Raw genomic sequence first — 25,596 nt, forward strand, 5'->3', positions numbered from 1 at the left:
AACTAGAAACGTCGTTGTAAATATGAATGCAATTTAACGATATCTGTCGATTCCGTTAAAAAGGAAAATCAATTCTATAGAATAAATTCTTGTGTATCAGACAAGAAATTTACATTATTTACAGAATATCCATTTTCTGTCTTTGATATCTTCCCGAAATTCGAATCCTTCCAATTTCTTTAATCGGGAATCTATTTCCTCTTGTATCATAAGAAATTAATCCATTGTACTCGCCTAAAGCTGAGCTACGTGAATTTAACATAGTTGAAAAAAAAAAAAAAAAACTGGTTACAGTTCTCTTCTTCGAACATATTATTATCGAATCGTCAAACTCACGAATATCTTTTCGCGAAAAGTTAACGATTCTGTACGAAAACTATTGTTATATACAAGTTCGATATTAAGAGAAGTATGGTGTCATGTATGCAGTTACATAGGGAAGAGCGCATCACCTCCATTTTCTTCTTCCTTCATAGTTTCGGCTACTTTTACTCCCAGGATCTCGTTTGTGCCTATTTACTTTGCGAAACTTCAGACCCTTGCGTAACGTTCTCTAAAGTTACTATGACACGAAGGAAGTCATCTAGAGAGTGAGAGAAGAGTAGGTTCCATCATACACTGCTGAATTTGCTTTGACGGATTTAAATCAAGTCTATGGTTAATGAATCGTAGTTATTAACTTTCTTTCTTTTTAGAAACGAGACAATGCTTCGAACATTCCTCTGCTAGATTCATTAAGAGTAAAGAAGATAAAAAATAAAAGAAATTGCGAGAGAATGGGAGAGAAAGAGAGAGAGAGAGAGAGAGAGAGAGAGAGAGAGAGAGAGAATCAATAGATCTCGAACGAACATAAAAGATAAAAATGCTATTTCTCTTTCTGTAAAATTCTCTTGCAAAGAATCTGAAAAATCGTCTCGTTCTTTGATTCGGTAATCTCTTTCTCCCCGCCTAATTTCTACAACATTTCTGGTAGCTGTTGTTATTCCAAGCATAGCGAGTTCTTGTCTTCGTTGTCTTCTTCGTCGCTTTCTCTTCGTCTTAACTCGAAGATTTTTCAATCGTGCTGAGTCTTCGTCGGGCGCTCTACCTTCGACGTATCCAATTTAACTTTTCGTCGTCGACTCTCTTCGTTCGTTCCGGATGAGACAATAAGAATTTTTCTTTTTCCCACTCTTTTTCTCCTTCTTTCTTCTTTCCTCTTACACATACACGAGGAAGAGAGAGAAAGAGAAAGAGAGAGGGCTTCCACACTAAGTCGGTTGACAAGAAGAAAAGAATCCACGAAACTTTCGTCGTCCGTTTACCTTCTCTGCAAAAATGTCTCACCGACTACTAAAATCGTTTTCTTCCTGCAATGAATCATCGAATATATGTATATAAATATTTATTTCATATATATTTATTCTATGTAAATATATATTTTTTGATTATTTAAAGAGAGAGAGAGAGAGAGAGAGAGAGAGGGAGAGAAAGTGGAACGAAACTGGACATCGCGGAAGGTCGCTTAATTAGCAGAGAAATAATTTCTCGGTCATTAAGCAAGCGGCCGTTTCGGTAAAGGAGGCGAGAGAATATGAATAGTCTAGAGCTCTAGGAGAAGACAATGGCCAGGCCACGTCGTCTCTGATGTATGGAAGGAAGACAATAACGAGACTGGGATCGACCTCTCTTATCTTCATCCTTTCTTTTCTTCCTCTCTATCTCTCTCATACACAGTACTCTCATTTTTATTCTTCAAAGAGATAGTTAGCGAGACTTTTATAATACCAAATTCTAATCACTGGTTACTACGATTTTAAAGGTATATATATATATATATATATATATATATATATATATATATATATATATATCTGTAATAATGTCTCTGGTGCGATACTATACTTGCCGAAATATACATTCTCTTAAAATCAAAGGCTACATTTTATGACACTTGTTGAAATAACGTGTAGACGAAAAGAGAAAAGGGAAAAGAGAAAGAGAGAGAAAGAAAGATGGTAAAGGTAAAGGAGAAAGATAAAGTGACAGAAGGGTAGGAAGCATGCACGGGGGACGTACGAAAGAGCTCTCACGATTATTACCTTTACGAAAACTGCGAGAGCAGGTGCAAGAGCGAGGGACGCCATCTCGCATCCGTGTCTGATATACGAGCAAGCTGGAAGATTCCACGCGGCAGTGCTTGCGTTTCCTTGCCTTTTCCTGCTGGATATAACGTGAAAGTCCTTGAAAATTGCAAATGTTTCATCGTCTCTTCTCTACCTCTCCCTCTCTCTCTCTCTCTCTCTCTCTCTCTCTCTCTCTCTCTCTCTCTCTCTCTCTCTCTCTCTCTCTCTTTCTTCAGCTTTCTGAACCGACAATTTTCCATCCCTACGTTCGTTCCTTTCAAAAGACGAAAGACGAAACTGTTGCACAGTGTGACTTCTCGTCAATCTAATTAGACGAAAGTTATTTTGGTGACCATCACAAAATCTTTAAATCTCTATTAAAGAATTTGCTGAATTTTATAAAGTCTAATTAATAAACTTTGTACTTCAAAATTGTTCCTTTGAGAGATTTATTTTATAACATAACGTAGCCCTAACTTGTTTACTAGGCTTCAAAATCTATTAGTAATACATTCTTGTGATTTATATGGTATAGTTTCTCATAAGGTATATACTATTAAGTTATATACTATAGTAAAAATAATACTTCTTTATTTTATATTATAAATATGGTTTCTAATGACTTAACTTCATAAAAAAAATTTTCATACGGAACTATATATACTTTCGTTTCACTGAACATCTTGCTTTCTTTAATTATTTATATCTACTGATTGGAGCTATGATATCTTATACCAAGATGTACATATACATCAGACGTATTATATCCTTTAAAATAATCTGCATCTAAAGTCATTAGCAATTTCGAAATAAAGGAATTTTCTAATGTTTTGAACAGGGAATAGATGATATTAGTCGTAAATATAAATTAATAAATTGTAAATACATCATTGAAAATATCATCTCTTTCAATAAACTATTCAATACACATAATACTGTAAGATACATATTTGTATTTTGTTTATTATAAATAGTATGTAATCAATAATTAAATAAATATATATAATATATAATTAAACAGTATGTAATTATAAATAGCTTAAACTATGTTATTTAATTAATAAAAACATATTAGTTCTTATAAAAATGTGATTATTTGATATAACTTCAAGTACATCAATTTATAAATATAGTAGAATCGCGTTATTTCGAATTTTATTTAGTTAGATCAGTGTTTTGTTACATTGTGTATGTGACTGCAGTGTTCTACGCCCTTATTCTACTTTTCTTCGATCTGATTTGTTATATTGTGTTTGTGACCGCAGTATTCTACGTCCTTACTCTACTTCTCTTCGATCTATCCTCTACCATACTATTTTCTTAGACATCCAAGCTCCTCCATGGTTCAGCAGAGACTCTTTCTTCTTTTTTATGTACATATGTACATACGTACATACGTACATATGTACATCGCAGATACAACATTCTTCTATACATAGATGCAACTCTCTTCGATTCTTCCATTTCTTTATACCGAATAGTATCGAATCTCGTAACAATATTTATATATAGTACCAACGTACTTACTTAACTATGGGTCTAAGCGTACAAATAGAAATAACTATTATTTACGATCGAATTTAACGATAAAATCGCGCATAAAATCGAACGAAAGTAAATAGGTACATACTCGTGTGTATCGAAATGAATGGTGGAAACGAATATAGTCTCGTTTTTTGAATAAAACGACGAAAGTCGATTTGCACCAGCTCAATATTATGCTGCTTTCGAATTTGGACTTGAATGTTTTTTTCTCTCTCTAGTTTGCAAGGATAAATTTGTATTCGATTACTTGTGGGATAATATCTATACTCTATCTAAAATCGATTCTACTTTCTTCGAATACCTACTTATAACTAGGGATTATAGATTAGGAAAAAGAAAAGAATTACACCACTTGAAAGATATTACAAACTGTATGTAGTCTTCTAGCGTATCAACGTTATCGTTGAAAGGAAACTTGTGAGACCCTTTTTAACGCTTTTAAAAAAACTTGGATCCTTGGCTAAAACGGCGGCTTGAGTTTCCATAAAGCGATTTACGAGGACCGCAGATTTACCGTATATGAAATTACGCGTCCCACGCTTTTTCACTGTATGTTCCTCCTGACTTACGGCGCTTCGAAATAGTCATTTTTCGTCGTTAACGCTCCGGCTCGTTCGCGCGAACGAAACGACCCTCGTTCTCGCGATATTCTCTATTTCCTCGTACCGCACGGTAGGATGGAGAAAAAAAAGTGGCTCGATATCGAACCAACAACGATGAAGGTTTTGTTGGAAAAAAATAAATGAGAGAGAGAGAGAGAGAGAGAGAGGGAGAGGGAGAGAGAAAGAGAAAGAGAGAGAGAGAAAGGGAGAGGAGAAAAAAATCACGTCACGTTATGCACGCGACGCATTTCAAAACGCGTTACGCGATCGAACAGATTCGTCGAAACGCGGCTGGATGACACCAACCGATTCCATTCTGTTCATTCTCTCTTTTTCTAGCTATCGTTTTGCTCGTTGGGACGACGCTCGTTGACGGAATTCTCTCCTCGCTCCACGGCAAATATGAATTTAATGGCGGTCGAGGGGAAAGTACGAATCGGGTACTACGTACGACGGTCGTGTTGAAATTGCATCGCGCCATTGCTCGAATAAAATCGGCTCTATGCATCGTTTCGTGCTCTGCTGATGAGAAAAAATCACTCTGACAGCGCATAAAAGTTCGAAAGTGGATACGAATACACGTTTCCTCATAGTTGCTTTCCTCTCGTAGCTAAGCGACTCCCTATTAATATTAATTCTGTGGAAGTTTCGTTGAAAAAATTTGGGAATAATCTTTTTTTCTTCCTTCTACCTAATACGTTTAGAAAGGCATAAACGTTAATAGTAATCTAACGCAGTCGAATAATTTTTGGATTTATCGATGTTAAATCTTTGTATCTTAACGTAGCTTATACGAAACATAAATGGAGATTCTATCGAGTGGAAACTATTGATTCGAATTGTATCCTACGAACGTTATTCATATGCTTTTATATGTTTAAGTACGATTATTGGAAATTTCTCATGCTTGCAAGATATATTGGTTTTTATGTTTTCTTTTCTCTCTTTTTTTTTTTTATTTTTAGATATTTACGCTTTATATCAAAATCCTATTAACGCATAGCTCTTGACACAATCCGGATTTCATTGTCGTGCACTTTCTCAAAATCAGATTTTCTTTGGTACGATCGAGTTTGTAGGAAACTACCGAGCTCTTCGTCAATCCATAGAACTTGCCAAAAATCCATTATTCTCCCTTTCCACGCTACAACTTCCTTCATCTTCCTAGAGATTTCCTCGTTTGCAGGGCGTCCTACGTCTATTGGGAAGTAAAGTGGCAGCATGCTTCGAACAAAATCGGTTATCTCAGCTCTATCTGTAAGGAGAGATCCTGCAAGTAGAAGGATTTTACGAACGGGTCTGGTACAAAAAGGTCCTACTGAGATTAAATTCAATTGGGTGGATTAAACGCGAGCACGATCGTGCCGTAAATTCCCAGTCTTTCCCTCTCCTCACTCAAATGCTTCTTCCCTTTCTCTCTAAATACTACTAGAAGTCTAGCATCTAGTAGTAGATAAGTGTATACGGGGAAAACAAAAAGTTTGCTCACAAGAGAATCTTCGAGGACTTTATCGCGCGTTGCTAGCATATAAATAGAGGATGGGAGGGAGGTAAAATGAGGAAGAGAAGATAGGGGTAAGTTATGTAAGATATGGAAAAAGGAAAACAAAAGGAGGATAAGGCGAACGGTGGAAACGAAAATAGATTCATTTGTGCATGGCGAAGGCTCCTTTTCTAGGAGCTACTGGCAACGAATGAGCTTACAAGCCTCTCCGACAGAAGTTGGGCATTGTGGCCATGTTAGGATTTCCCATGCGAGGCGTACGTTACGTTAAGTTACGTTACGTTACGGCGCACCATGAAATATGCAACGCTATCTGCTACCGTGGCCGCAACACTCTGGCGATCCACACCCTATTTCCAAGCAACCCAGAGCCAGCCACCCTCTGCTCATCCTCTGACCACTAGCTATCCTACTCTACCGCATAGATAGCTCCACTCGAGTTGGCTCATGCTGGCTCCGCTCTTAGCTCGGTTCCTTCGAATCAAAGGCGACCTCCTTTCCTTCAAGATTCCGAAATACATCTCCTGAGATCAAATCGATATATCGATTACCTACGTATGTACTACTACTATGTACAAACTAATTTTCTCCATCGACGCGATTGCTCACACCGTACTCCTTCTCTCGGTCGATCGAGCAAATCGACGCATCGCGTTTGCTCGCGCGACGCAATTAACATCGACGAGAAGCAAGCTCGACTGACCTAACGAGCTCGAGTATGCAAGCATTTCCTATCGAGCTGCAGAAGCTCATGTAAATCCTATGTCTCTCTATCTCTCTCTTTACATACACACACATATACAGATCCAAACACACACAAACGTTCTGTCTCCTACGACTCTCTCGTAACGCGCTGCTGCAGCTGGCAACAGATAAGGGCGCAGTCTATAAATTAATTAGTCCAACTCTCTAAGACCCAAAAGCCGCATGCGCATAGGTCCTATCTAAATCTGCATTAAGCTACCTAGCAGCCTAGACAAAATTTACAGCGTCGCCTTACTCGCTATTCTTCAACTCCCTTCCTTTCAAAATCTAAGACTCGATCGAAGAATCCTTCCTTCTCTTAACTTCGATGAAATTTGTAAAAAGGATTAAAGGAAACTTAAGAGACAACGGTATTCTCTAAAAAACTATTCAGAAAAGCTCACAAGGATTTTTCTCATCATTTCTATTTCTCCGAGCCAACCACGGGAATTTATGAATGCCTTCTGGATTACGAATATCTCCGGTATGCAGGAATATAAGGTATTACAAGACTAAGAAGACGTTCCTGAAAAATGTTCCACCCTTCTCATTCCCCGGATCCTCCCCAAGAACCGATCTTCTCCCTTCTTCTGTGTCGGACATATTCATTTTATCGCGGATATCCATCACTAGGAGACGTTCTCCGTAATCCGTGACTTAAATCGTGCTGACAGCTTCCAACGTTTTGCTCGCTCAACGTCATTAATGTGGATATACATAAATTAACGTAGATATGAGCATTAACAAAAAATATGGACTATGGGTGTTGCGCGAGAAAAATAAATTACGTTGACTGGAAAAAATTCAGATTTCCTTTTTAATTTTTTTTTCTTCCCTTTTTCTTTCATTCTTTTTTTCTTTCTTTCTTTTTCTACTTTTTTTCTGTTTTTTTTTTCTTTCTTTTTTCTTCTTCTTTGTTTTTTTTTTTTTTCTTTTTTTCTCTATAATAATAAAGGCGAGGAAAATCCAATGCGAGACAAGACAAAGAATATTAAAGAGCAAATTTGCAGGTAGAAATAGAGAATAAATTAGCGACCGCTTATCTTGGGTAATTGTAAGTAAGCGATTCATTACGTTGAAACGTTCAAAGTTAAACTTCGTTTACGTTCTTGCTTCCGCCGAGCTTTCGTATTTTCTATCTTTTTAAATTTTTCCCCAGCCGACGACTGCATGGACGAAGAGCAATTTATTTTATTTTCGAATAATAATATTACGTATAACCACGTCGTCAAAGGATCGTGTTTTCTTCGTTCTTTTTCGTTATACATTCGATATCATTCGTCGAGAAAGGAGTCGAAAGAAGGCGAAAAAAGAAAGAAAGAAAAAAAAAAAGAAAAAGCAAGAAAGAAAGCAGAGTAGTCGCTGAATTTCTAGCATATTTCTCGCTCGTTTCCTTCGAGTAGGTAGACATTAAAGGGGAAAACTATAGTTTACTCTTCCGCTCGAAAGGAGTTCGCATATCCCAGCTGACTCATATTGTGTAGGACGTTTAATGGCGCAGTAAATTCTGACGTTGCCGGCTAGGTACTCGTTTCTTTTTGTGCGCGAGCTAACGGCGCTTTAAGGGAGCCGCTCGAGCGAACGTTAAAAATGATGTAACGGCTCGACGTAAGCGTTACAACCAGTTCCGCGATCTTAATGTTCCGCGACGGAAAAGTAACTTGATTCTACGCTGTTGCTTCATCGAAGAAACTGACTCTTCCTTTCGGAATCTTACATGATATTTTCTTGTAGTAGCGATAAAAAGAAACGAGAATTTCTTATCGGACTATATCTAGGTATCTCTATGTTTTGTAGGGTGAAAAGCGAGAGGATGAATTCGAAGGGATAGAGAAATAAAAGTATCGAAAAGAGAATACGACAGTAGTATCTTTGTAAAGAAGAGCTCGTCAATCTCCCGCTCCTCCTTTGAATATATGCGAGGACTTTGATATGTAAGATAGTCTCGCGAAGAGGACACGAGATGACGCGAAGAGTTGCATCGATATAGTACGGAGAGGTAGAAGGAATAAATTTAAATATCGCCCGACTCCTTTGATATGTTAACAAGACCCGGTTGTAACCTAAGGTGGGGTGGCCGAAACGGCCACGGTAAAATTCTTTGATAGCGATATCATCCTTCAACGTTTTTCTATCCTTTTCTTTTCTACCAGTTCCCAACTCTCGTTCTGGCTCATACTACTCGTGTATTATTTCTGCCCTTTATGTTTAAGAGCTCGCCCGTCCCGCGATTTATGTTTTCTGTGCCGTCGCTTTCCACCTGTGCGCGAATATATGCAAATGTTATCCCGTGGAACGAGCCGAGGAGCTTTCTTTTCTCTTCTACCTAGGTACAACCTCGCACCAACCCCTTCTATATCTTTTTCATCCCCTATCCGTCTTTTGCCGTCTCTCTGTGTTCTCCCTTTCTTCTCTTACTATTTTGGGAAAAAGAGAATAATAGGAAAAAAAAGAAATAAGAATAAGAATAGGTATTAGAAACGAGATTATTAGCTTCCTTTTTGAATAGAGCTTATGTAAATTTCTTCTTTTTCTTTTTTCTATCCTCGCATTATCGTTATCATCATCGTTATTATTATTATCTTTTGTTTTCTCGATGTTTTAAATCGGGATTTGTAAGACTGCGCCAATGGGACAGACCAAAACTAACTTTCATTCTATTGTATGCTTAAATATCTTTGGATTGTAGTTTATCTATTGACGGTTGCGCTTTTTTTTGTAGTTCTTGTATAAGCAGCGTGTAATTGTATGATGATGATGACAATGATAATGATGATGATGATGATTTTTTTTTTAATTATTATTAATATTATTATTATTTCTTAATTGGCTACGACTTCTTCGTGACACCTTGATTTAGCCTTCGTGCTTGCGTCAGCAACGATAGCGAATAAATCGATCTCAACTTTATTTTATCGTCGCATCCTCATCTATTTTTGTTGGAAATTACTCGTCGAAGCGTTACCGTTCGACGAACCATCCGGATATCGATCTGCTTCACTGCGAGGAGAGAAAAGAGAAGAGTTCGTTGCTAATCCTAGCCCACGCTATATCCTCGCGTCGCACTGCAGGACTTTTACTCTCGACGAAAAAGTCGAGTCTCGTAAACGAGCAATATCCTGTGTGTATGTATATATATACATATACATATACATATATATATATATATTTATACATACACATATATGTATATATGTATACGTGTATGTATGCGTGTATGTATGTATTTATGTACGTGGACGGCAAGTTGCCACTCGAGGATCCATTTGAATATTTAAAGTTACACAGCGCGACACGCACGAAAACTTTGCCTTCCGTAAGAACGTTCCTACGTAAAAGAAGATATGTATAGTATGTGCCTGTATATGTGTATAATACGTGCAAGTCCAAAGGAACGATCTTTCCGAATTTTTCATCGCTTGGTTCTTGCTATCCCATAGCAATTTTTTCTCTCTTTACTTTCTCCTCTCTCTCCCATAACTCCTCTTCCTTCTTCTCTTCCCTCTTACTTGTTCTTCTCGACACTCTCTTTCTCCTCCTCCCTTTCTTTCCATCCCTTTTAACTTCTTCCAACTTTCTTTCCTCCTGTCCATCATTCTTATATCATTCCAACGTGCAACACTCCTCTCGCGTTATTTCCCTTCCTTCACGACAGACAAAAAAGCGTTTATTCGTCGCACGTCAGACTTTCGGACGTGTCCCTTTCTTTTCCTTTCTTCTTTTCCGTTTCTTTCACCCTCCCTTTCTTTCTCTCTTCATATCTTTATATGCTCTACCACTCGTCGCCTCTTTCTCATACGTTCTCACTTTCTTTTACTCTCTTATTCTCTCTCTTTCTCTTTTTCTATCTCTCTATTTCTCTCTCTCTCTTTCCCTCTCTATTTTCCTCTGTTTCTCTCCGTCTTTCTTTGCGTGACTGATGAACTCAGTCATATAGGTCGGATTCTCAGGGTGTACGAAAATATCTATTCCCTAGACTTTGCCTCTTCTTATTTACTGCTCGTTCTACGAATAAACGTAAGGGAAATGAAACATAGAAGAGATGTTAGATAGAAAAAACTTAAGAAGGAGAATCTTTTCGATAGATGATATCAATTAAATTTCTTCGAGTGGAATCTTTCGATCGACTAAATATATTTAATTAAAGTAATTAATTTAACGATTATGTTACTACGTTTGAAAATGATGCATTGAACTTTAAAAACTGGTTAAAAGAAATTACTATATTATATAGTTTAATTTGGAGAGATTTATACAAAAATTGTACAGTTTGAAAGCAATCAACTTAACTGCATTGCATACGCCGATGTAGTTAACAAACTTTTCCATGACAAATACATATAACGTACAAACACACACACATAAATTCAGCTGATGAGTCTCTCAGAGGCGTCATTCGACTCGTACGAATACGTCAATTTTCGTCGAAAAGGTATATGCGTACCATAGTATGCGATAGTTTGCTATGTTGATGAAGAGAAAGAGGAGAATGAGAACGAACGCTCGCTCGTACATATATCCTACGGGTTTCCCCATTTACGAGTTGACGAGAAATTGACACTTCCAGGAACGATGTCGAAATATCGGTTATTTTCGTTTCCGCGCCAAATATTTCGCGTAGTCACGCGATCTGAATGCATGTGTGTGTGTGTGTGCGTGTATACACACATACGAAACCCGCGTGCGTGCACGCACTCACACACAAATAGGTATATATAACACTTGACAGATTCTTCCAACGATTTATACTTAACCGCTCCCGAAACATTACGTCGCTCAAATCGATAATAGCTTTCCTTCTTCCCTTCTTTCTTACTCTTTTCATCCTTTCTAAAATCGAACAGAATTTCAGAACCTTTTTCTTTTTGTTATTTTACAGTTTGGACAGACAACAACCATTCACCTTTCAATTGGGTGTTGGCCAAGTGATTAAAGGATGGGACCAAGGTTTGTTGGATATGTGTGTAGGTGAAAAAAGGAAGTTGGTCATTCCACCGGAGCTTGGTTATGGTGATACTGGAGCCGGAAATGTTATACCTGGAGGTACAGTAATAATTCCTTATCAATGATATTATTTGATAGACGATTTAAAGAAAATTGTAATTATAAGTGAATAGTTATCGTCACTCGTTTATTCATTGTTTTCAATGAATGGAAGGTAGTTTAGCCATTTGAAATTTTTTAACGTCGGATATTTCGAAGATCGCCGATTGTGTAGATATGAATAAACGAAATCGGGAGAGATATTACGACAGAGCCAGCTTAGTGGATGGAAGAGGATCGTTAGGATCGAGATGGGAGTCCAAAATGCAATTGCATGAAAATCCAATAAAGCTTCGCCCGTTAAATGGGACACCGTTGTCCATGATCGTTCGTTCGAATCGACAGCGATGCACGCTTCGTTTATTTTTAAGATAGCTACGCTCGTAAAAGAACGAACCTTCTCATTTTCGATACGTTGCAGACTAGTCGTGTACGTAGTTATTTTCTGAGAGGTCAAGAAAAAACAAAATTTATGTTATAAAGTTGTGTATATATGTATATACATACTTTACATACTTCGATAACGTTATATCGAAAATTTGTTTTACATAAAAACCAAAAAAGAAAGACAAATAGGCAGGAATATTGATTTTTTCTATACAAATACCCTTCGAACGATGTGAAACTCCATACGTTTGTTAATTCCGCTCGTTTGAGCGGGAAATAATTAAACGGCATATTTCATTAGTACCGCTTTAATCGCGACGGTCGATTCCATAATTAATAGCGGAACATGCATTAATCGAACGGCGACAGTTCGTTAGCTCTCGGCCAAATATTCCATTAACTGCTACCGAGATTTGGACATTTTTATAGAAATCTATTGACGATAAATTTCGTATAGAAGAGTTTGCCATTAGAGAAATTCAACCATCAATCGTTCGATGATTATGACTATAGAAAATAATACTATTCAATATTTAATTCATAATTAAATTGTATAAAAATCGAAACAATAGTACGAACGATATCGATATCTTAATTATCTAGTAATTATGTCATTATTTTATTACACAAAGAGTAAACGAAATAAATGAACATTTTCTACGTTTCGGCGTTAGCAACAAGAAAAACAACAAAAATACATTTTTTTACTCTTCTCTTATCAAGCTCGATTTCCCGGTAGTTATGTTTATCGGTATTGTCTAGGGAAAATAAATTTCAATAATAACGGTAATAAGAGTTATCGAATATCAGATTTATAAACAAGAGTTACGGTCAATATTGACCACCAGCGAGCAAAACGTTGTATCATTTTTTCTCAGGATTTTTCTATAGCACCTGACTCTCTTCTCTCGTTTTTTCTCACTCTCTCTGTCCAACTCGCTTCACTAAGCTACTTCGATTTATTCCACGTGTACGTGCACCTAAACGTCTATATATGTACGGTTTCATATATGTATGTGTGAAACGTGCAAAACGTGCAAAAAAGATAGGATTTCGACGGGAGACAGAAGAATCGATAGTCCATAGAAATGATTTACGAGGATGCACTTGCTAGGAGGTAGGACAGAGTGTCGTATATAACACTTTCGGCAAAGAAATCCCATAAAAAGTCGACCGAATCACGACTTATGATCTATTTAAAACAATCTTATTTTGATTAACGGGTTGTCTTATTCCTGTAGTTTGCTATTACATTTAACAACACTATGATCGTTCGTTCCGAAAATGGTTCTTCCTCCCATCTTTTACCCCCCAATCCTTTTCGTCGTATACACTTCGCATTTCTTTTATAATTCAACGGGGTAGAACTTTCGATTGCCAATCAGCGATCGATTCAAAAAGAGAAAACTTCAAAGCTATGAGAATGGAATGAAATTTTAGTTGACGTATGTACGAATGAATGGATGAACAGATAAAACAAAAAAAAAACAACGAACTATTCGATAAATGTTCAACGTCGCGAATCGGAAACTCTGTTATACCTATCGGATATACCTACATACATATATACATATGTACGAGACTTTACATCGTGAACGGAAAAATTGCTGACAGCGACGTATTGGATTTTGATCGGATTTCGGCCAATCAACGGGGTCGAGTCAGACGGAGTCTTTCCCTCAAAACGACAGAACCGTAATGTACGAGATATAACATCAGATGATTCTGATAAAAACGTTACATTTGATCCTATTTTCTTCATCCTTTCATTAAATTTAATGGATAATATTTAGAATCGTTTGTTAGCATCAAAAAGGAAATAAATATCTCGTTAACGAATCGAAACGTTCGATTACAGGTGCCACCTTGACGTTCGATGTTGAACTGATCAACATCAGCGATTCGCCACCAACCGCAAACGTCTTCAAAGAGATCGACACTAACGACGATAAGCAACTCTCCCGCGAGGAGGTGAGAGCAATGGCAAGATCATTTTCATTTTTTTTTCATTTGGGTGCTGGTCGACTAATCAACGAATAATCATACTTTGTCTCTTTTAAAAAACTTAATAACAAACGAAATCGATCGAATACTTTTAACAAAATCGATTCGTTATCTTACAATGTTCATCTGAATGTTGCAAATTTGACACTTATCCATAATTGTTATTATTGGTTATTAAAGAGTATATATTTTATTCATGAAACTTGTCCGTTTCGTTAATACAGGTCAGCGAATATCTAAAGAAACAAATGATCGAAGCGGAACAAGGTAGTCCTGATGACGAGGAAGTGAAAAAGATGCTGGCCGATCACGACAAACTTGTCGAAGAGATTTTCCAGCACGAGGACAAAGATAGAAACGGTTTCATTTCTCACGAGGAATTTAGTGGGCCGAAACACGACGAACTTTGAAGACTCTTCGCATTGATCTACTTTCTCGAGCAACACGTTTCTTGGTCGATCGTGGCAAATTTTAAAGTTTCCAACGACTCCTTTCGTACGTCATTCTGTCTTCCTGGAATTTCGTCAACGACGACGACGTTTTCGCGTCTAAAAGAATTTTAAAGAACACATCGACAAAAAAACAAACAAAAAGAAAGAAACAAACAAAATTTACGATCGGAACTAAAGGAGCCAACAATTTTGTTCAAGTCCCTAAATATTTTTCGATTGGACGTAAAGTCGCGACGACTGAGACGAATTTTAACAGCTAATCATCTTAGATACATTTTTGCTCGAGCGATCGCACTACGATATACATATGCATATATTTACGAATAAATATATAAATAAATAAATAAATAATTGCGTGTACGCGTGCGTGTGCGTGTGGGTGAGTGTACGCGCCTGTGAGTGATCAAAAGAAAGTGTCTTTTTTCTATACGATCGTAAATGTTAGCGTTAATTAATCGCAACAGTATACGGTATATCGAATCACGAACAACCGTAACTCTATCATCGAAAGATGTCCGCAAACTGTCCACGTTCTTCTTCTCTTCTTTCCTTTACAATCAACATCATTTTATTTATTTAATATCAAGAATTTTAACGCACACTACAAATTGTTCTATTTCTTTTTATCACGTTTATTTGATTCTATTAGACCGATAATGATAATGATCTTCTCTAACTACTTGAAATTGACGATTAATTAATTAATTAGTACGAAAGATATAGAATGTCAAATATGTAAGCGTACAAGTGGAAAAAAAAATACTGCACCGACTCGTCAATTATTACACGTCATATCTCTATATTACACGATGTACTTACAAATAAATTTCTAGCAATCAATTTCAAGTAGATAGAAAAGATTTCGAGATAGGACGATTTATATCATAAAAGGAGCTTCCATCGTTTCTTACCGTGAAAGTTTTCAAAGATCGAAAGTGGATAGTTCGTGGAATATCGTTCCTTCTCCCTCCAAGTCTTCTTCGATCCATTTTCAACGTTGCACACTATTCAATTCTTATTACACTTATCACAGAAAAGGATAGAAAATATCTCGAGAATGTGAAATATAATCGAACCTGACCATCAGGTTGCAAAGCCAATTCCCGTCATCGCTATTATTAATGTATTTTAACGAATATGTTTTTATTATTACATTATATTGTATGTTGTTAAAGCTGGACGAAGGTTAATAATAAATCGTGTGTTTTAAGCACAATTTGTTATACACAGTTGTTCATCTTTTTTCGTTAGTTCCTCCCTGTTTTTTCTTGGCAATTTATCAAAATTTTTTAAATATGCAAAATAAATGTGCAAACTTACCTTATTCTCTTACGTTAATAAAAATAAATAAATAAAATTATTCAAAGGATAGTAAATCGATGAGCAAAGGATTTAACATTTTTCATTTTTATTTCAAAAATCATTTACGTTGAGAGTTACAGTAATTAATGCTTACGTACGACACGATAATGTAATAACAATTAAATTAATTAAATTATTTCTATCACCCGATAAATCACACCGTTACAAATCTTCGTTGTAAAATTCATATCGAAAACGTATCGATTTCGAAAGAGGTTCTTCCTATTTTTTCAACAGGCACAAAACGAGGCACGGAATCGCCCCTCTCGTTTATTTATTTATTTTTTTTTAATTTTCTTTTTTTATATATTTTTCTTTCTTATTCATCAAATTTATCCATCGACCGTATGTATAAGCGATTTACATCGTAGCACTGACAAGAGAAAATCGGAAAATTCATTGAACTAGCACAGGCACGACTAACTTACCCTGTTACGATTATAACCAATGGCAGAATATATAATATTATATATTCAAAGAATATTACTCACGAAAGTATCAATTAATATTGTTTATATCCGTCACCCTATCTTTCTTTTACGAAAGCCAATTCTTCTCGTATACGCGAAAATAGTCAAAGAAACAATTTCGTTTCTTTAATTTGGATAGATTAAAAATCTTTTCATTCGTAAAATAGTAATTCTCACTGAAAAATGTAGGTATTTAGGTTGTATTACCTACATACGTTCATACATGCGTATGAGATCGCATGGAGTGGTTACGTGTTTTCAAATATTCTCTAAAAATTTATTCGACCTAATAAAATAAAAGAAGTAACCTTACCACGCGAGGTAAGAGAAAGAAAAAGAAAAAAAAAAGAAGAAGGAAAATAAAAAGAAAGAAAGAAAGAAAGAAAGTCTCTGATAACAACAAAAAAAAAGAACAAAAAAGAAAAGAAATTTAAAAGATCATTTGATATAAGGACTGATAAACAAATTTGGCAAGATTATGTCATACAGATATTGTTTTTTGAAAGCTGTATTATGTGGAGGACTCGTTCTTTCTCTCTCTCTCTCTCTCTCATTCTTTCATTTATATGTCCTCCTCGATCGTTTTTCACGCTTTACGCGTGTCATCCAGTCGTCATCCGTCGTTCTTTTTCATTTCTGTCGCCTTGAACCGCCAAGAATCTTCGTAAGAAGGACGATTTACATAGTAGTTTGCTTGGACCACGCATGCTCAACCCTCGCTCCCTTCGCTACCGACTTCACAGCGAATGAGAAAGTTCCCAGGGGTTGTAGGGGGAAAGGGTGGATATTATCACAGTCAATAGCCCTTGATATAGGCGGCGATGTGTTTCTTCTCCTCCTCTGAGAGGCCATTCTTCAACGTTCTACGCACTGAAAAAGAAATCCCTTCGAGATACTTAATAGCACGTAGCTATGTACATAAATATACATATATACATATACGTACAGATACGTGTCAAGTAAATAAAGTATTGTCATAATCTAACTCTTCTCGATAATTTCATGAACAATTTTCAATGACATATTATTTTCTATCTTAATGAATTATTCAACTAAATATTTCCCTGTAATGATACTTTTCTATTTTCGTATAAAATTCTTTTCAAAAAGAGCCGATTGTGTCAATATTTTTTTTTATCACATACACACACATACACACACACAGACAGACAGACAGACAGACAGATAGACAGAGATTTGTTAAATCGTTGAAACAAAATTGCTTTCTTTTCATTATTTTCATACAACTCTATCGCCATGCTTCGTTTCAATTTTCGGCATTCCACGAAGCTTCGAAACTAACATGCTAGTTAATCGCCTGGTAAATAAATTAAATCGTTTCTGACGTGCTCGTATTTTCCACGAAGTTCTATAGTTAATATTTATTCTATCGAGCAGAAGAAAGATTCTCGTTTATTTCTTTCCATCCTTCACTCCTCCCCTTTTTCATTCATTCCTTCCTTCCTTCCTTCCTTCCTTCCTTCTATAGTAAGACGTCGGACGTGGAAGATATCTCGTTTCGTGTGCGTCTTAATCAGAAGCAGTCATTATCCTACGGTGCAATCTTCACCGAAAAGAGTTAAACGAGGAAAGAAAAAAGGCGATTCGTGGCTCATTTAAATGTTAAATACGAAACGGAAAATACGCGGCAGGATTCTCGCTTCTCGCTCATTTCAACGGAAAAAAAATAAAAAAAGAAAAGAAAATAATAGAAGAGATGAGGAGAGGGAAGAAAAAGGGTTGAGAGAGAGAGAACAATAATAATAATAATAACAATAGAAAAGAACTTCTAGATGCTTTTAGCAAAGGAGAAAAATCAGAGAATAATCATCGAGTGGCTGACTCGTTTTCCTTATAACGATTAATCCAATTTATTGAATCCATTTTAGCCATTGTCCTTGCGTAAAAACGTTTTCTTTAATATTCTTAATCAACAAACAAACATCGTTAAAAAGAGATCATTGTTTTTTTTTTCTTTTCTTAGATTATCCTGTCTTCTTCTTATCCCATGACATGTTGTCGATTTTGTAGCCGATAAATTTACGAAGAAAACAATGAAAACATACATATCTAAGTAAGTACTTTGTTCTCGAAGTTGTTCCGAATAAAAGATAGATAGGTATATATGGACGTAGGAATGCAGAAAACGAAAGAATACCTTAAAAGTATCCGATTAAAACTAACTACGATTTCTTTTATCTACCGGCAACACAGCTCCTTTATGTCGTCTCCGTTCCTCTATCGCGTTTTCCCATTCAGTTTCACAAAAGGAAATAGAACGTAAGGTCCATTGTTCCGATAACGAGGTATAAAAAGAGAGTTTTCGATAATAAAGTCGTATTATCAGTGAGCAGAGGAACGTCGAGTTGTCTGAGATCGTTTAAAGAGAGGCATTACTTACCTCTTCGTCTGTTAAATCTCTTGGACTTAGCAATTTAATTATCGATAAGAGAAAAATAAAATAAAGCTAAAGGATTTTCTTTTTTTGTCCCTAAGGGAAAATAATTCCATTAAAAATAAATGTAAACCAATGGTATAAGCAACCATTATCGTAATACGATGATCGATCGATTAATTGATAAATCGTTCGACAAGTATCGAGGCGTGGCTCGTCAATTATTTCGTCGGCGAACCTCTCGCGAACATTCGAATCGACGCAGATAACACATCTCGTAAACGGATGTAGCTGCTACTACTTCTATCGATTATTTAATCGATATCTCGATACGAAAATATCATTCCTATAATAAAATCCTTTCGAATTGGAATAATAACTCTTGACTTATTATTTTTATTAAATTGATTCAAATCAACGAATAAGTCTTCAAATTTTTTTCGAGCTTAAATCATAAGCTTCTATATATAATTTATTATTCAGAAAAGAACTCTCTTTCGAAGTTATTTAAATCTTTTTACGACTCATATATAACACTCATATAAGTTTTTTATGATTTAATTCTATTCGAATAATGTCATATTAACGTATCGTTTAACTTGAAATATATTAAAGAAATATATTAAATATAATAACTTTGTACTGTGTTAAAAATGATATCATTTATATGAAACGTCAAAATATTTTAAATTATTCTCTCTATAATTCCTAGATATCGAATGAATTTTTCAATTTGACGTTTTTTGATGCCGAGATTAATTTATTAGATATAAAGTAATGCGTCAAATTTCGCTGCACGTTAAAGAAAAATCTATCAATTTTACGTAGAACGAAATTTCCAATACGACTTACTGCTTATATACAAAGAAAGCAAATCTACGAGTTATATGTGTGCTATATGTACATATGTATGTATATATACATATACACGTATAAGAGGAAAAAAGGACATAAAAACATACACATACACGATGCGATGAAAGCATCTTCTCTACGTGTTTGGTATTTGTACCAAGCGAAAACTTACTTGCTTTATACCAGTAGGCTAAACTTTTTACTTAAACCACCGACACAAACACATCTTCGTTTCTTCGTTCATAGTTCTATACGTAGGTCACAGATAGAAACAAGATGCCCCACAAGTTACGGCACGTTACCCGGAGATTAATATTGAGTTAAACGTGGCAATTAGGAGAAAGCTTTGTGAGTTACACGGATTCAACGAAGACACATGCGCAAAAGCGGTGAGCTCCTTTTGCTAGTTACGAACGAAGGAAAGAGAGAGAGAGAGAGAGAGAGAGAGAGAGAGAGAAAGGGAGAAAGAGAAATAACAGACAAACAGAAAAGAGACAGGATCTTGAAAAAACTAAGATGATGATGCCAATGATAATAATGATGATGATGATGATGATGATGATGATGATGATGATGATGATGATGATGATGATGATGATGATGATGATGATGATGATAATTGTCGTAAAATTAAAGAGGAAAAAAATAAACACCTTATTATTTCATAATAAGAAAACGACGCAAGAGAGAAAGAGAGAGAGAGAAAGAGAGGGAATTGAAGCCTTCATCGCATGCCATGCATGAAATGAAAAACGAAAAAGAAAAGAATGGATGGGAAAATCTAAAAGGCGAAAAGGCGAACCTTCGTATGGCGAAAGGTGATCCTTTAGGGTTGATACCCTTCCGGCGTGGTGTTGTTCTCCCGTGTGCGCGATCGCTTCACTGTCGAGCAGAAAAAAGAAGAAGGCAAGAACGCTAGCCAGCCTGTTAGCTACCGTCACCGGTATAACTATTAAATTAATATCACCACACCCCCTTATTAAAAAAAAGCCTTCCACTCGCTTGCAAAAGGATCTTCGAGATAGGAAAAGAAAAGAGAATTCTTTTCGAATTTATATCGAGAAGGATCCTCTTTTCGAAGGATATAGAAGAAATTTAATACGTGTTTGCACTAACGATAACGCGAAAGAATGGCTCCCAGTCACGTCGCAACGTACACGAGCTTATCATAAATATAGCAAAAAGAGAGAGAGAGATAGAGATAGAGAGAGATAGAGAGAGATAGAGATAGAAATAGAGAGACAGAGAGAAAGAGAGAGAGAGAGAGAGAGAGGAAAGACGAACGATTCTCCCCGGCGAATGAGCGGATTACACCGAGATTCACGTACAAACTCCCCAACGAAGGATTATTCCCTACGTTCGATGTACCTATACCGATCGATTACAAAAAAGGATACGCGAAAGGCTCTTTCGCTCGGCGCGTACCAACCGGAAAAAGCGCCGAGTCTTTCCGTAATCCCCATACATTATGCAACGACATCGCTCCGGATCGTTCTTCTTACCGCTTACTCACCTTCTCCCTTTAGTATCTTTTTTTTTCTTTTCCGGCTATTGTTTCTCTTCTTCTCGATGCCATCGTGAAGCATCGTGGGAGTCGAATAGAGAAATGCACTTACAAATAAACTCTAACAATTTTCCGATTCGGATTTCGATTCATCGATAAGACGATTATTAGCAATATTTCATCGATATTGTTAAATATTTAATAAATCGATAATATTAAGCATATCTCTATATCGTTATCTTCTACTATATTATAATTATAATTATAAGGTAAAGGAAATGAATAAGAGAGAGATACAGATAGAAAGAGAAAGAGACAAAGAAAGATGTATATATATATATATAGAATGAAAGATCTGTGCTCTAAAGGTGCATAGAAACGCAGGAGAGGCCAAAAGGACGAAGATATTAATCGTGAGTTCGATCTAAGAGCGTCGACACTCGAGAGTCGCCTAAGTTCTACGTTTATCGATCGCTCGAACTGCACTTTCTCCTCGTCAGCTTCTATCACGTTCAGCTATTTCTTTTTTCTTTCTTTTTTTTTTTTTTAATTACCAGCCTTTGCTGATGAGCCGGTAAACAAAATTATAAATAAACGTGGAAGAAGATAAAAAATAAAGTAACAGAGTGGAGGTGCAGGGTGCGGGGATCACACTTACAAGACTTACGATCGGCGTGTCTTGTCCTTTTACGTTCCCTCGGTGTCGTCCTCGTAGCTGGCGTCTTCGTTGCAGTTTTTACGAGAGATTCTAGAAGCTCGTCATCCCCGTCGGTGAGATTACCGTTCGTACCTTCATCTCTCAGCAAAGGTCCCAGCGTGGTGCGTCCTGAAAAGTATAAGAAGTTTATACTTAGTTTAAAAATAATGAAACAGTTGCATATTACAATATCGATTGATTAATAAAAATACTATAAATTTAATAGAAATATCGAATAATAAAACAATAATATATAAATAGTATTTATATATTATTGTTTTATTCTGATTGAATTATTATTAAATAATTGATGAAAAATATTGTCTGTTATTATTAGATTATCGAGAGACATTATTTATTGATTAATTCGAAATTATACTGTTCAATTAAAAATACTGAAAATTCAGTAGAAAATTCTGACATTATTCATCAGCTAATTTTAATATGTGTGTACATAATGAATGAAAAGGAAAAATATTATTTTTCATTTTCAAAATACGTATATTTTCGCAATAACCTTGGAAGGATAATACACGAAGGACAAACTGAAATTGGTTAAAATAATTCTAAATAAATAATTCAACTGAACCCGGCTAGCAAAGTCGAACGACCGTCGCTATTCTTAAATCTTTGCTCTCGAGATCTAACTCTTGAAAACGTCAACATTTATCTAGCCTAACGATGTTAGCAGGCTAAAGGAGTTTACAAAAATGAAGAATAATTTTCGCGCTTTCTTCTTGTCTCTTAAGAAATACAACGCAAAACGTTTATCCTTTTTAAAATGGTCATAGGTGTTTTTCAAAGAATGCTTGAAAAAATGATAAAAATATTTTCTTTTTGCCTTTTGACGAGTTATCTTTATAAATGAATAAAGAAAATTTCTTCAAGTTATTTAATTATTAATAACTGGGAAAACTAAACATCGTTTGGTAAAAGATATAAAAAACTGAGGATATAAAAAATTTTCATATAGTCATTTAGCTGACATGTGTTGGGGTAACCACCACTGCTTTCTTCATAATTGAATTCTATATATATATATATATATATATATATATATATATATATATATATATATTGTTAAGAAATTCATATGAAATTCGGTGAATACCGTACTTGTGAAATTCATCTAACTTTCGCTAAGATAGCCATATATACAATATTCAACGAATATCGTACCACATATTGTAAAGTTCGTCGCGGTACATACCACTTTCGGTGTATAATGATAAAATCATTTATTTTTAAGCTTTACATTAATAATTTCAATGTTAATAAAGCTATATAAAATTTAGCGAATACTATGCTTTGTAAAATCTACTGATTTTTTACTAAAAAAAACTATATGTAGTATTCGACAAATATCGTATCGTGCATTGTGAATTTGGCCATGAAACGCCAACTATGATTGTAAAAATAATCATTTATATTTTATCTGATTATTTAATCCTCTAAATAAATTTTCCCAAAGTCAAGACATTGTTACATCGCTTTCTCATTCCGTTTAATCAAAATTCTTAGACTCGTTTTCAAGATAAAATTGAAAAATATACAAATATATAAAAGAATTGTTCGTTTGATAATATCGAATTAAAATGATTTAAAAACATACTAAAGATCTTATATATTAAATAAAATAATCGACACAGCATTAAAATATAATATAAAAATACATTTAAAATATATAAGTCAAAAAATTAAAATATTATTTTTACCGATGTGTAAAATATATTTCTACTGATTAGATAATTCTGACAAGACTAGAACATTAAAATTTTCATCGCGGTAAGATATTTCTGATAGGCTGAGATACAACATTTTTGTTTTGAAATGTAAACGAAACAAAGAGAAAAAGAAGAAAAAAAATTATCAAAAGCTCACCATCCTTTCTTTGCCTTCTCCAGGGTAGCGTACCATGAATACTTTCGACGTCGGAAATGTCACTTCCGAGGAGTTGCCTTAGTTCGGCGTCCGCTCGATCCTCTTTCGTCCTAAACTTACCGACCTGAAAAAGAATACAAAAGAAATACAGAAAGAGTGAGAAAGAAAGAAAGAGAGAAAAAGGGAGAAAGAGGGAGACTTAGACTAGATTCGAGAGTACCATAAAGAAAAAAAAAAGAGGGAGAAGAAAAATGAGAAGAAGAAGAAGGAAAAATCAAATGAAAAAAGTAGACCTGACGTTTAGCTTAGGTCCTCTCACCTCGGTGATCATCTTCCCTCTTGTCTTATTTCTTTCTCGATGATTGGCTTTCTTCTCGAGTTGCTGTATCACCCGTTCCCGCGTCGTTCTATATTCGAGAGCAAACTCCGATACTATTCTACAAAACTCGTTCGGCTTGGTGTCCTGTACTCTGTGGAGTGGTATACCAAGCCAGAGTATGAACTTGTGAAATCGATTTATAATACGCCTGTGAACGATACCCAGGACTATTATCCTTTCTGCACAGTCGGCCAGAAAGTCAGACATCCTGAAATAAACGTAATGGGGCAAGAGGGAGGATCAGAAAACATCTGCGGTATTAACGATATCTATATAGATATCTATCTAGAATATAGGAATCATTTTCTATTTCGAAAAAAGAGTCATAAAAGAAGGAGAGAAAGAAAGAAAGATTAGTCAAGTGAACACGGGACCGAAAGTAGATTGAGGTTTTGCTAAGGATGTCAAGGACGAGTGTTCTTCACGTGCAGCCAACCGATAAACTCGACGCCTTGCTGCTTCGTAAACGAAAGTGAAAAAAATATTAGGAAAAAAGATACCTTTTAACTTCGTGTGTGTGTGTGTGTATAGCAAAGGATAAGGAAGGTGTAGATAAGAACGATATTGGAAAGAAATTAGATAAAAAAGGAAAGAAAATGCGATAGAGAAGAAGAAAAAACTAAAGAGAAAAAGACAAAGGAAGAAAGAAAGAGATAAATAGAGAGAAAAAGAGAGAGAGAGAGAGAGAGAAGAAAATGCTGGAGCAAGGACATTTTCTCTAATTAATGGCACGGTAATTTGGAAGAAAGCCAAGAAAAGGTTTCGGAGTCGTCGAAATTGCCAAAAATTTTCCAACTCGCGGAAAGATCGAAAATAATGAAATATAGGAACTAATAACTAGCTGACTACTCACTTGACCTTCATCATGGTCGAACCATCGTGTTTGGCTATCAATTTTAAATGATCCCACGACGCCTTGCACTCGTTTTCGAGTTTCCCAATGTTTGCAGCCAATTCGTCGAAGTCGATCTTTGAAGCACGTGTCACTGCACCGATCTGAAAGTCGCCGCCTTTTTTTCAAGCAAATTCAGTCTTTTTCTTTTTATTTTTTCACTTCAACTCCTTCGAAATTTCGTCTAAGAAATGAGCCAGTTAATTTTTTTTCTTCTTTCTCATTCATGCAAATATATAATTTTTTACAAATTTTCCTTGGTTCGAATTCGACATTCGAATAGATCTTTTCTAGAGTTGAAACTCATTCGAAACAAATCGAAGCTTTCAAAGAGAAGAAGAACCATTGGAAACTCGCTATCGTGTAAATGTCGCTCGATTACCCACGTGCGACGATGCAAAAGCGAACGCAAACTTTCCTATTCTCTCTCTCTTACCTCGGAATAAAGGTCTGTGGAATCCGGAAACTTTTCCATCACCATATAGCAGAGGTGATGAAGTAGCGAGTGCTTGTGAACGGTGTCCTTTACTTCAGGTACTTTGGCGAGGTATTCCAGCTGAAAGCCCTTCACCTGAAAAAGACGACGAAGGGACGTCGTTTTCTACTAGATATCCCTTATTTCTCCTCTCTTTCTTTCTCCTCTCTCTCTCCCACATCTTTTTATTTATCTATTTTTTTGCTTCCTTTACTTTTTTTCTTTTATTTCCTTTTATTGCGTTACTTCATACTCTGAGCGCATCTTTTTTTCTATCATCGATCGAACGTTCGTTCATCG

General features: G+C 35.7%; 2 protein-coding genes across 6 annotated transcripts in view; one reads left to right on the top strand and one right to left on the bottom strand.

The window, feature by feature from the left end:
* Nucleotides 1–15,611, top strand: part of LOC127062628 (FK506-binding protein 2) — a 37,081-nt gene extending 21,470 nt beyond the window's left edge. Inside the window, exons 2-4 of one of the 2 annotated variants that reach the window (XM_050991185.1) lie at nucleotides 11,380–11,543; nucleotides 13,789–13,913; nucleotides 14,159–15,611. In XM_050991185.1, coding sequence (XP_050847142.1) covers nucleotides 11,380–11,543; nucleotides 13,789–13,913; nucleotides 14,159–14,344 — 475 coding nt within the window. In that variant the 3' untranslated portion in view covers nucleotides 14,345–15,611. The remainder of the gene's footprint in view (nucleotides 1–11,379; nucleotides 11,544–13,788; nucleotides 13,914–14,158) is intronic. The other variant, XM_050991195.1, reaches the window with a different exon arrangement.
* Nucleotides 15,612–15,777: 166 nt separating this feature from the next.
* Nucleotides 15,778–25,596, bottom strand: part of LOC127062522 (FH1/FH2 domain-containing protein 3) — a 63,489-nt gene continuing 53,670 nt past the window's right edge. For 2 of the 4 annotated variants that reach the window (XM_050990933.1, XM_050990924.1), the window contains 7 exons: nucleotides 25,258–25,392; nucleotides 24,783–24,925; nucleotides 23,870–24,137; nucleotides 23,551–23,674; nucleotides 21,631–21,798; nucleotides 20,271–20,417; nucleotides 15,778–17,088 (listed from right to left, as the gene is read on the bottom strand). In XM_050990933.1, coding sequence (XP_050846890.1) covers nucleotides 17,015–17,088; nucleotides 20,271–20,417; nucleotides 21,631–21,798; nucleotides 23,551–23,674; nucleotides 23,870–24,137; nucleotides 24,783–24,925; nucleotides 25,258–25,392 — 1,059 coding nt within the window. In that variant the 3' untranslated portion in view covers nucleotides 15,778–17,014. The remainder of the gene's footprint in view (nucleotides 17,089–20,270; nucleotides 20,418–21,630; nucleotides 21,799–23,550; nucleotides 23,675–23,869; nucleotides 24,138–24,782; nucleotides 24,926–25,257; nucleotides 25,393–25,596) is intronic. The other 2 variants (XM_050990942.1, XM_050990951.1) reach the window with 2 other exon arrangements.

Source organism: Vespula vulgaris, chromosome 1, assembly GCF_905475345.1.
Source record: "Vespula vulgaris chromosome 1, iyVesVulg1.1, whole genome shotgun sequence".
NCBI classification, from domain to species: Eukaryota; Metazoa; Arthropoda; class Insecta; order Hymenoptera; family Vespidae; genus Vespula; species Vespula vulgaris.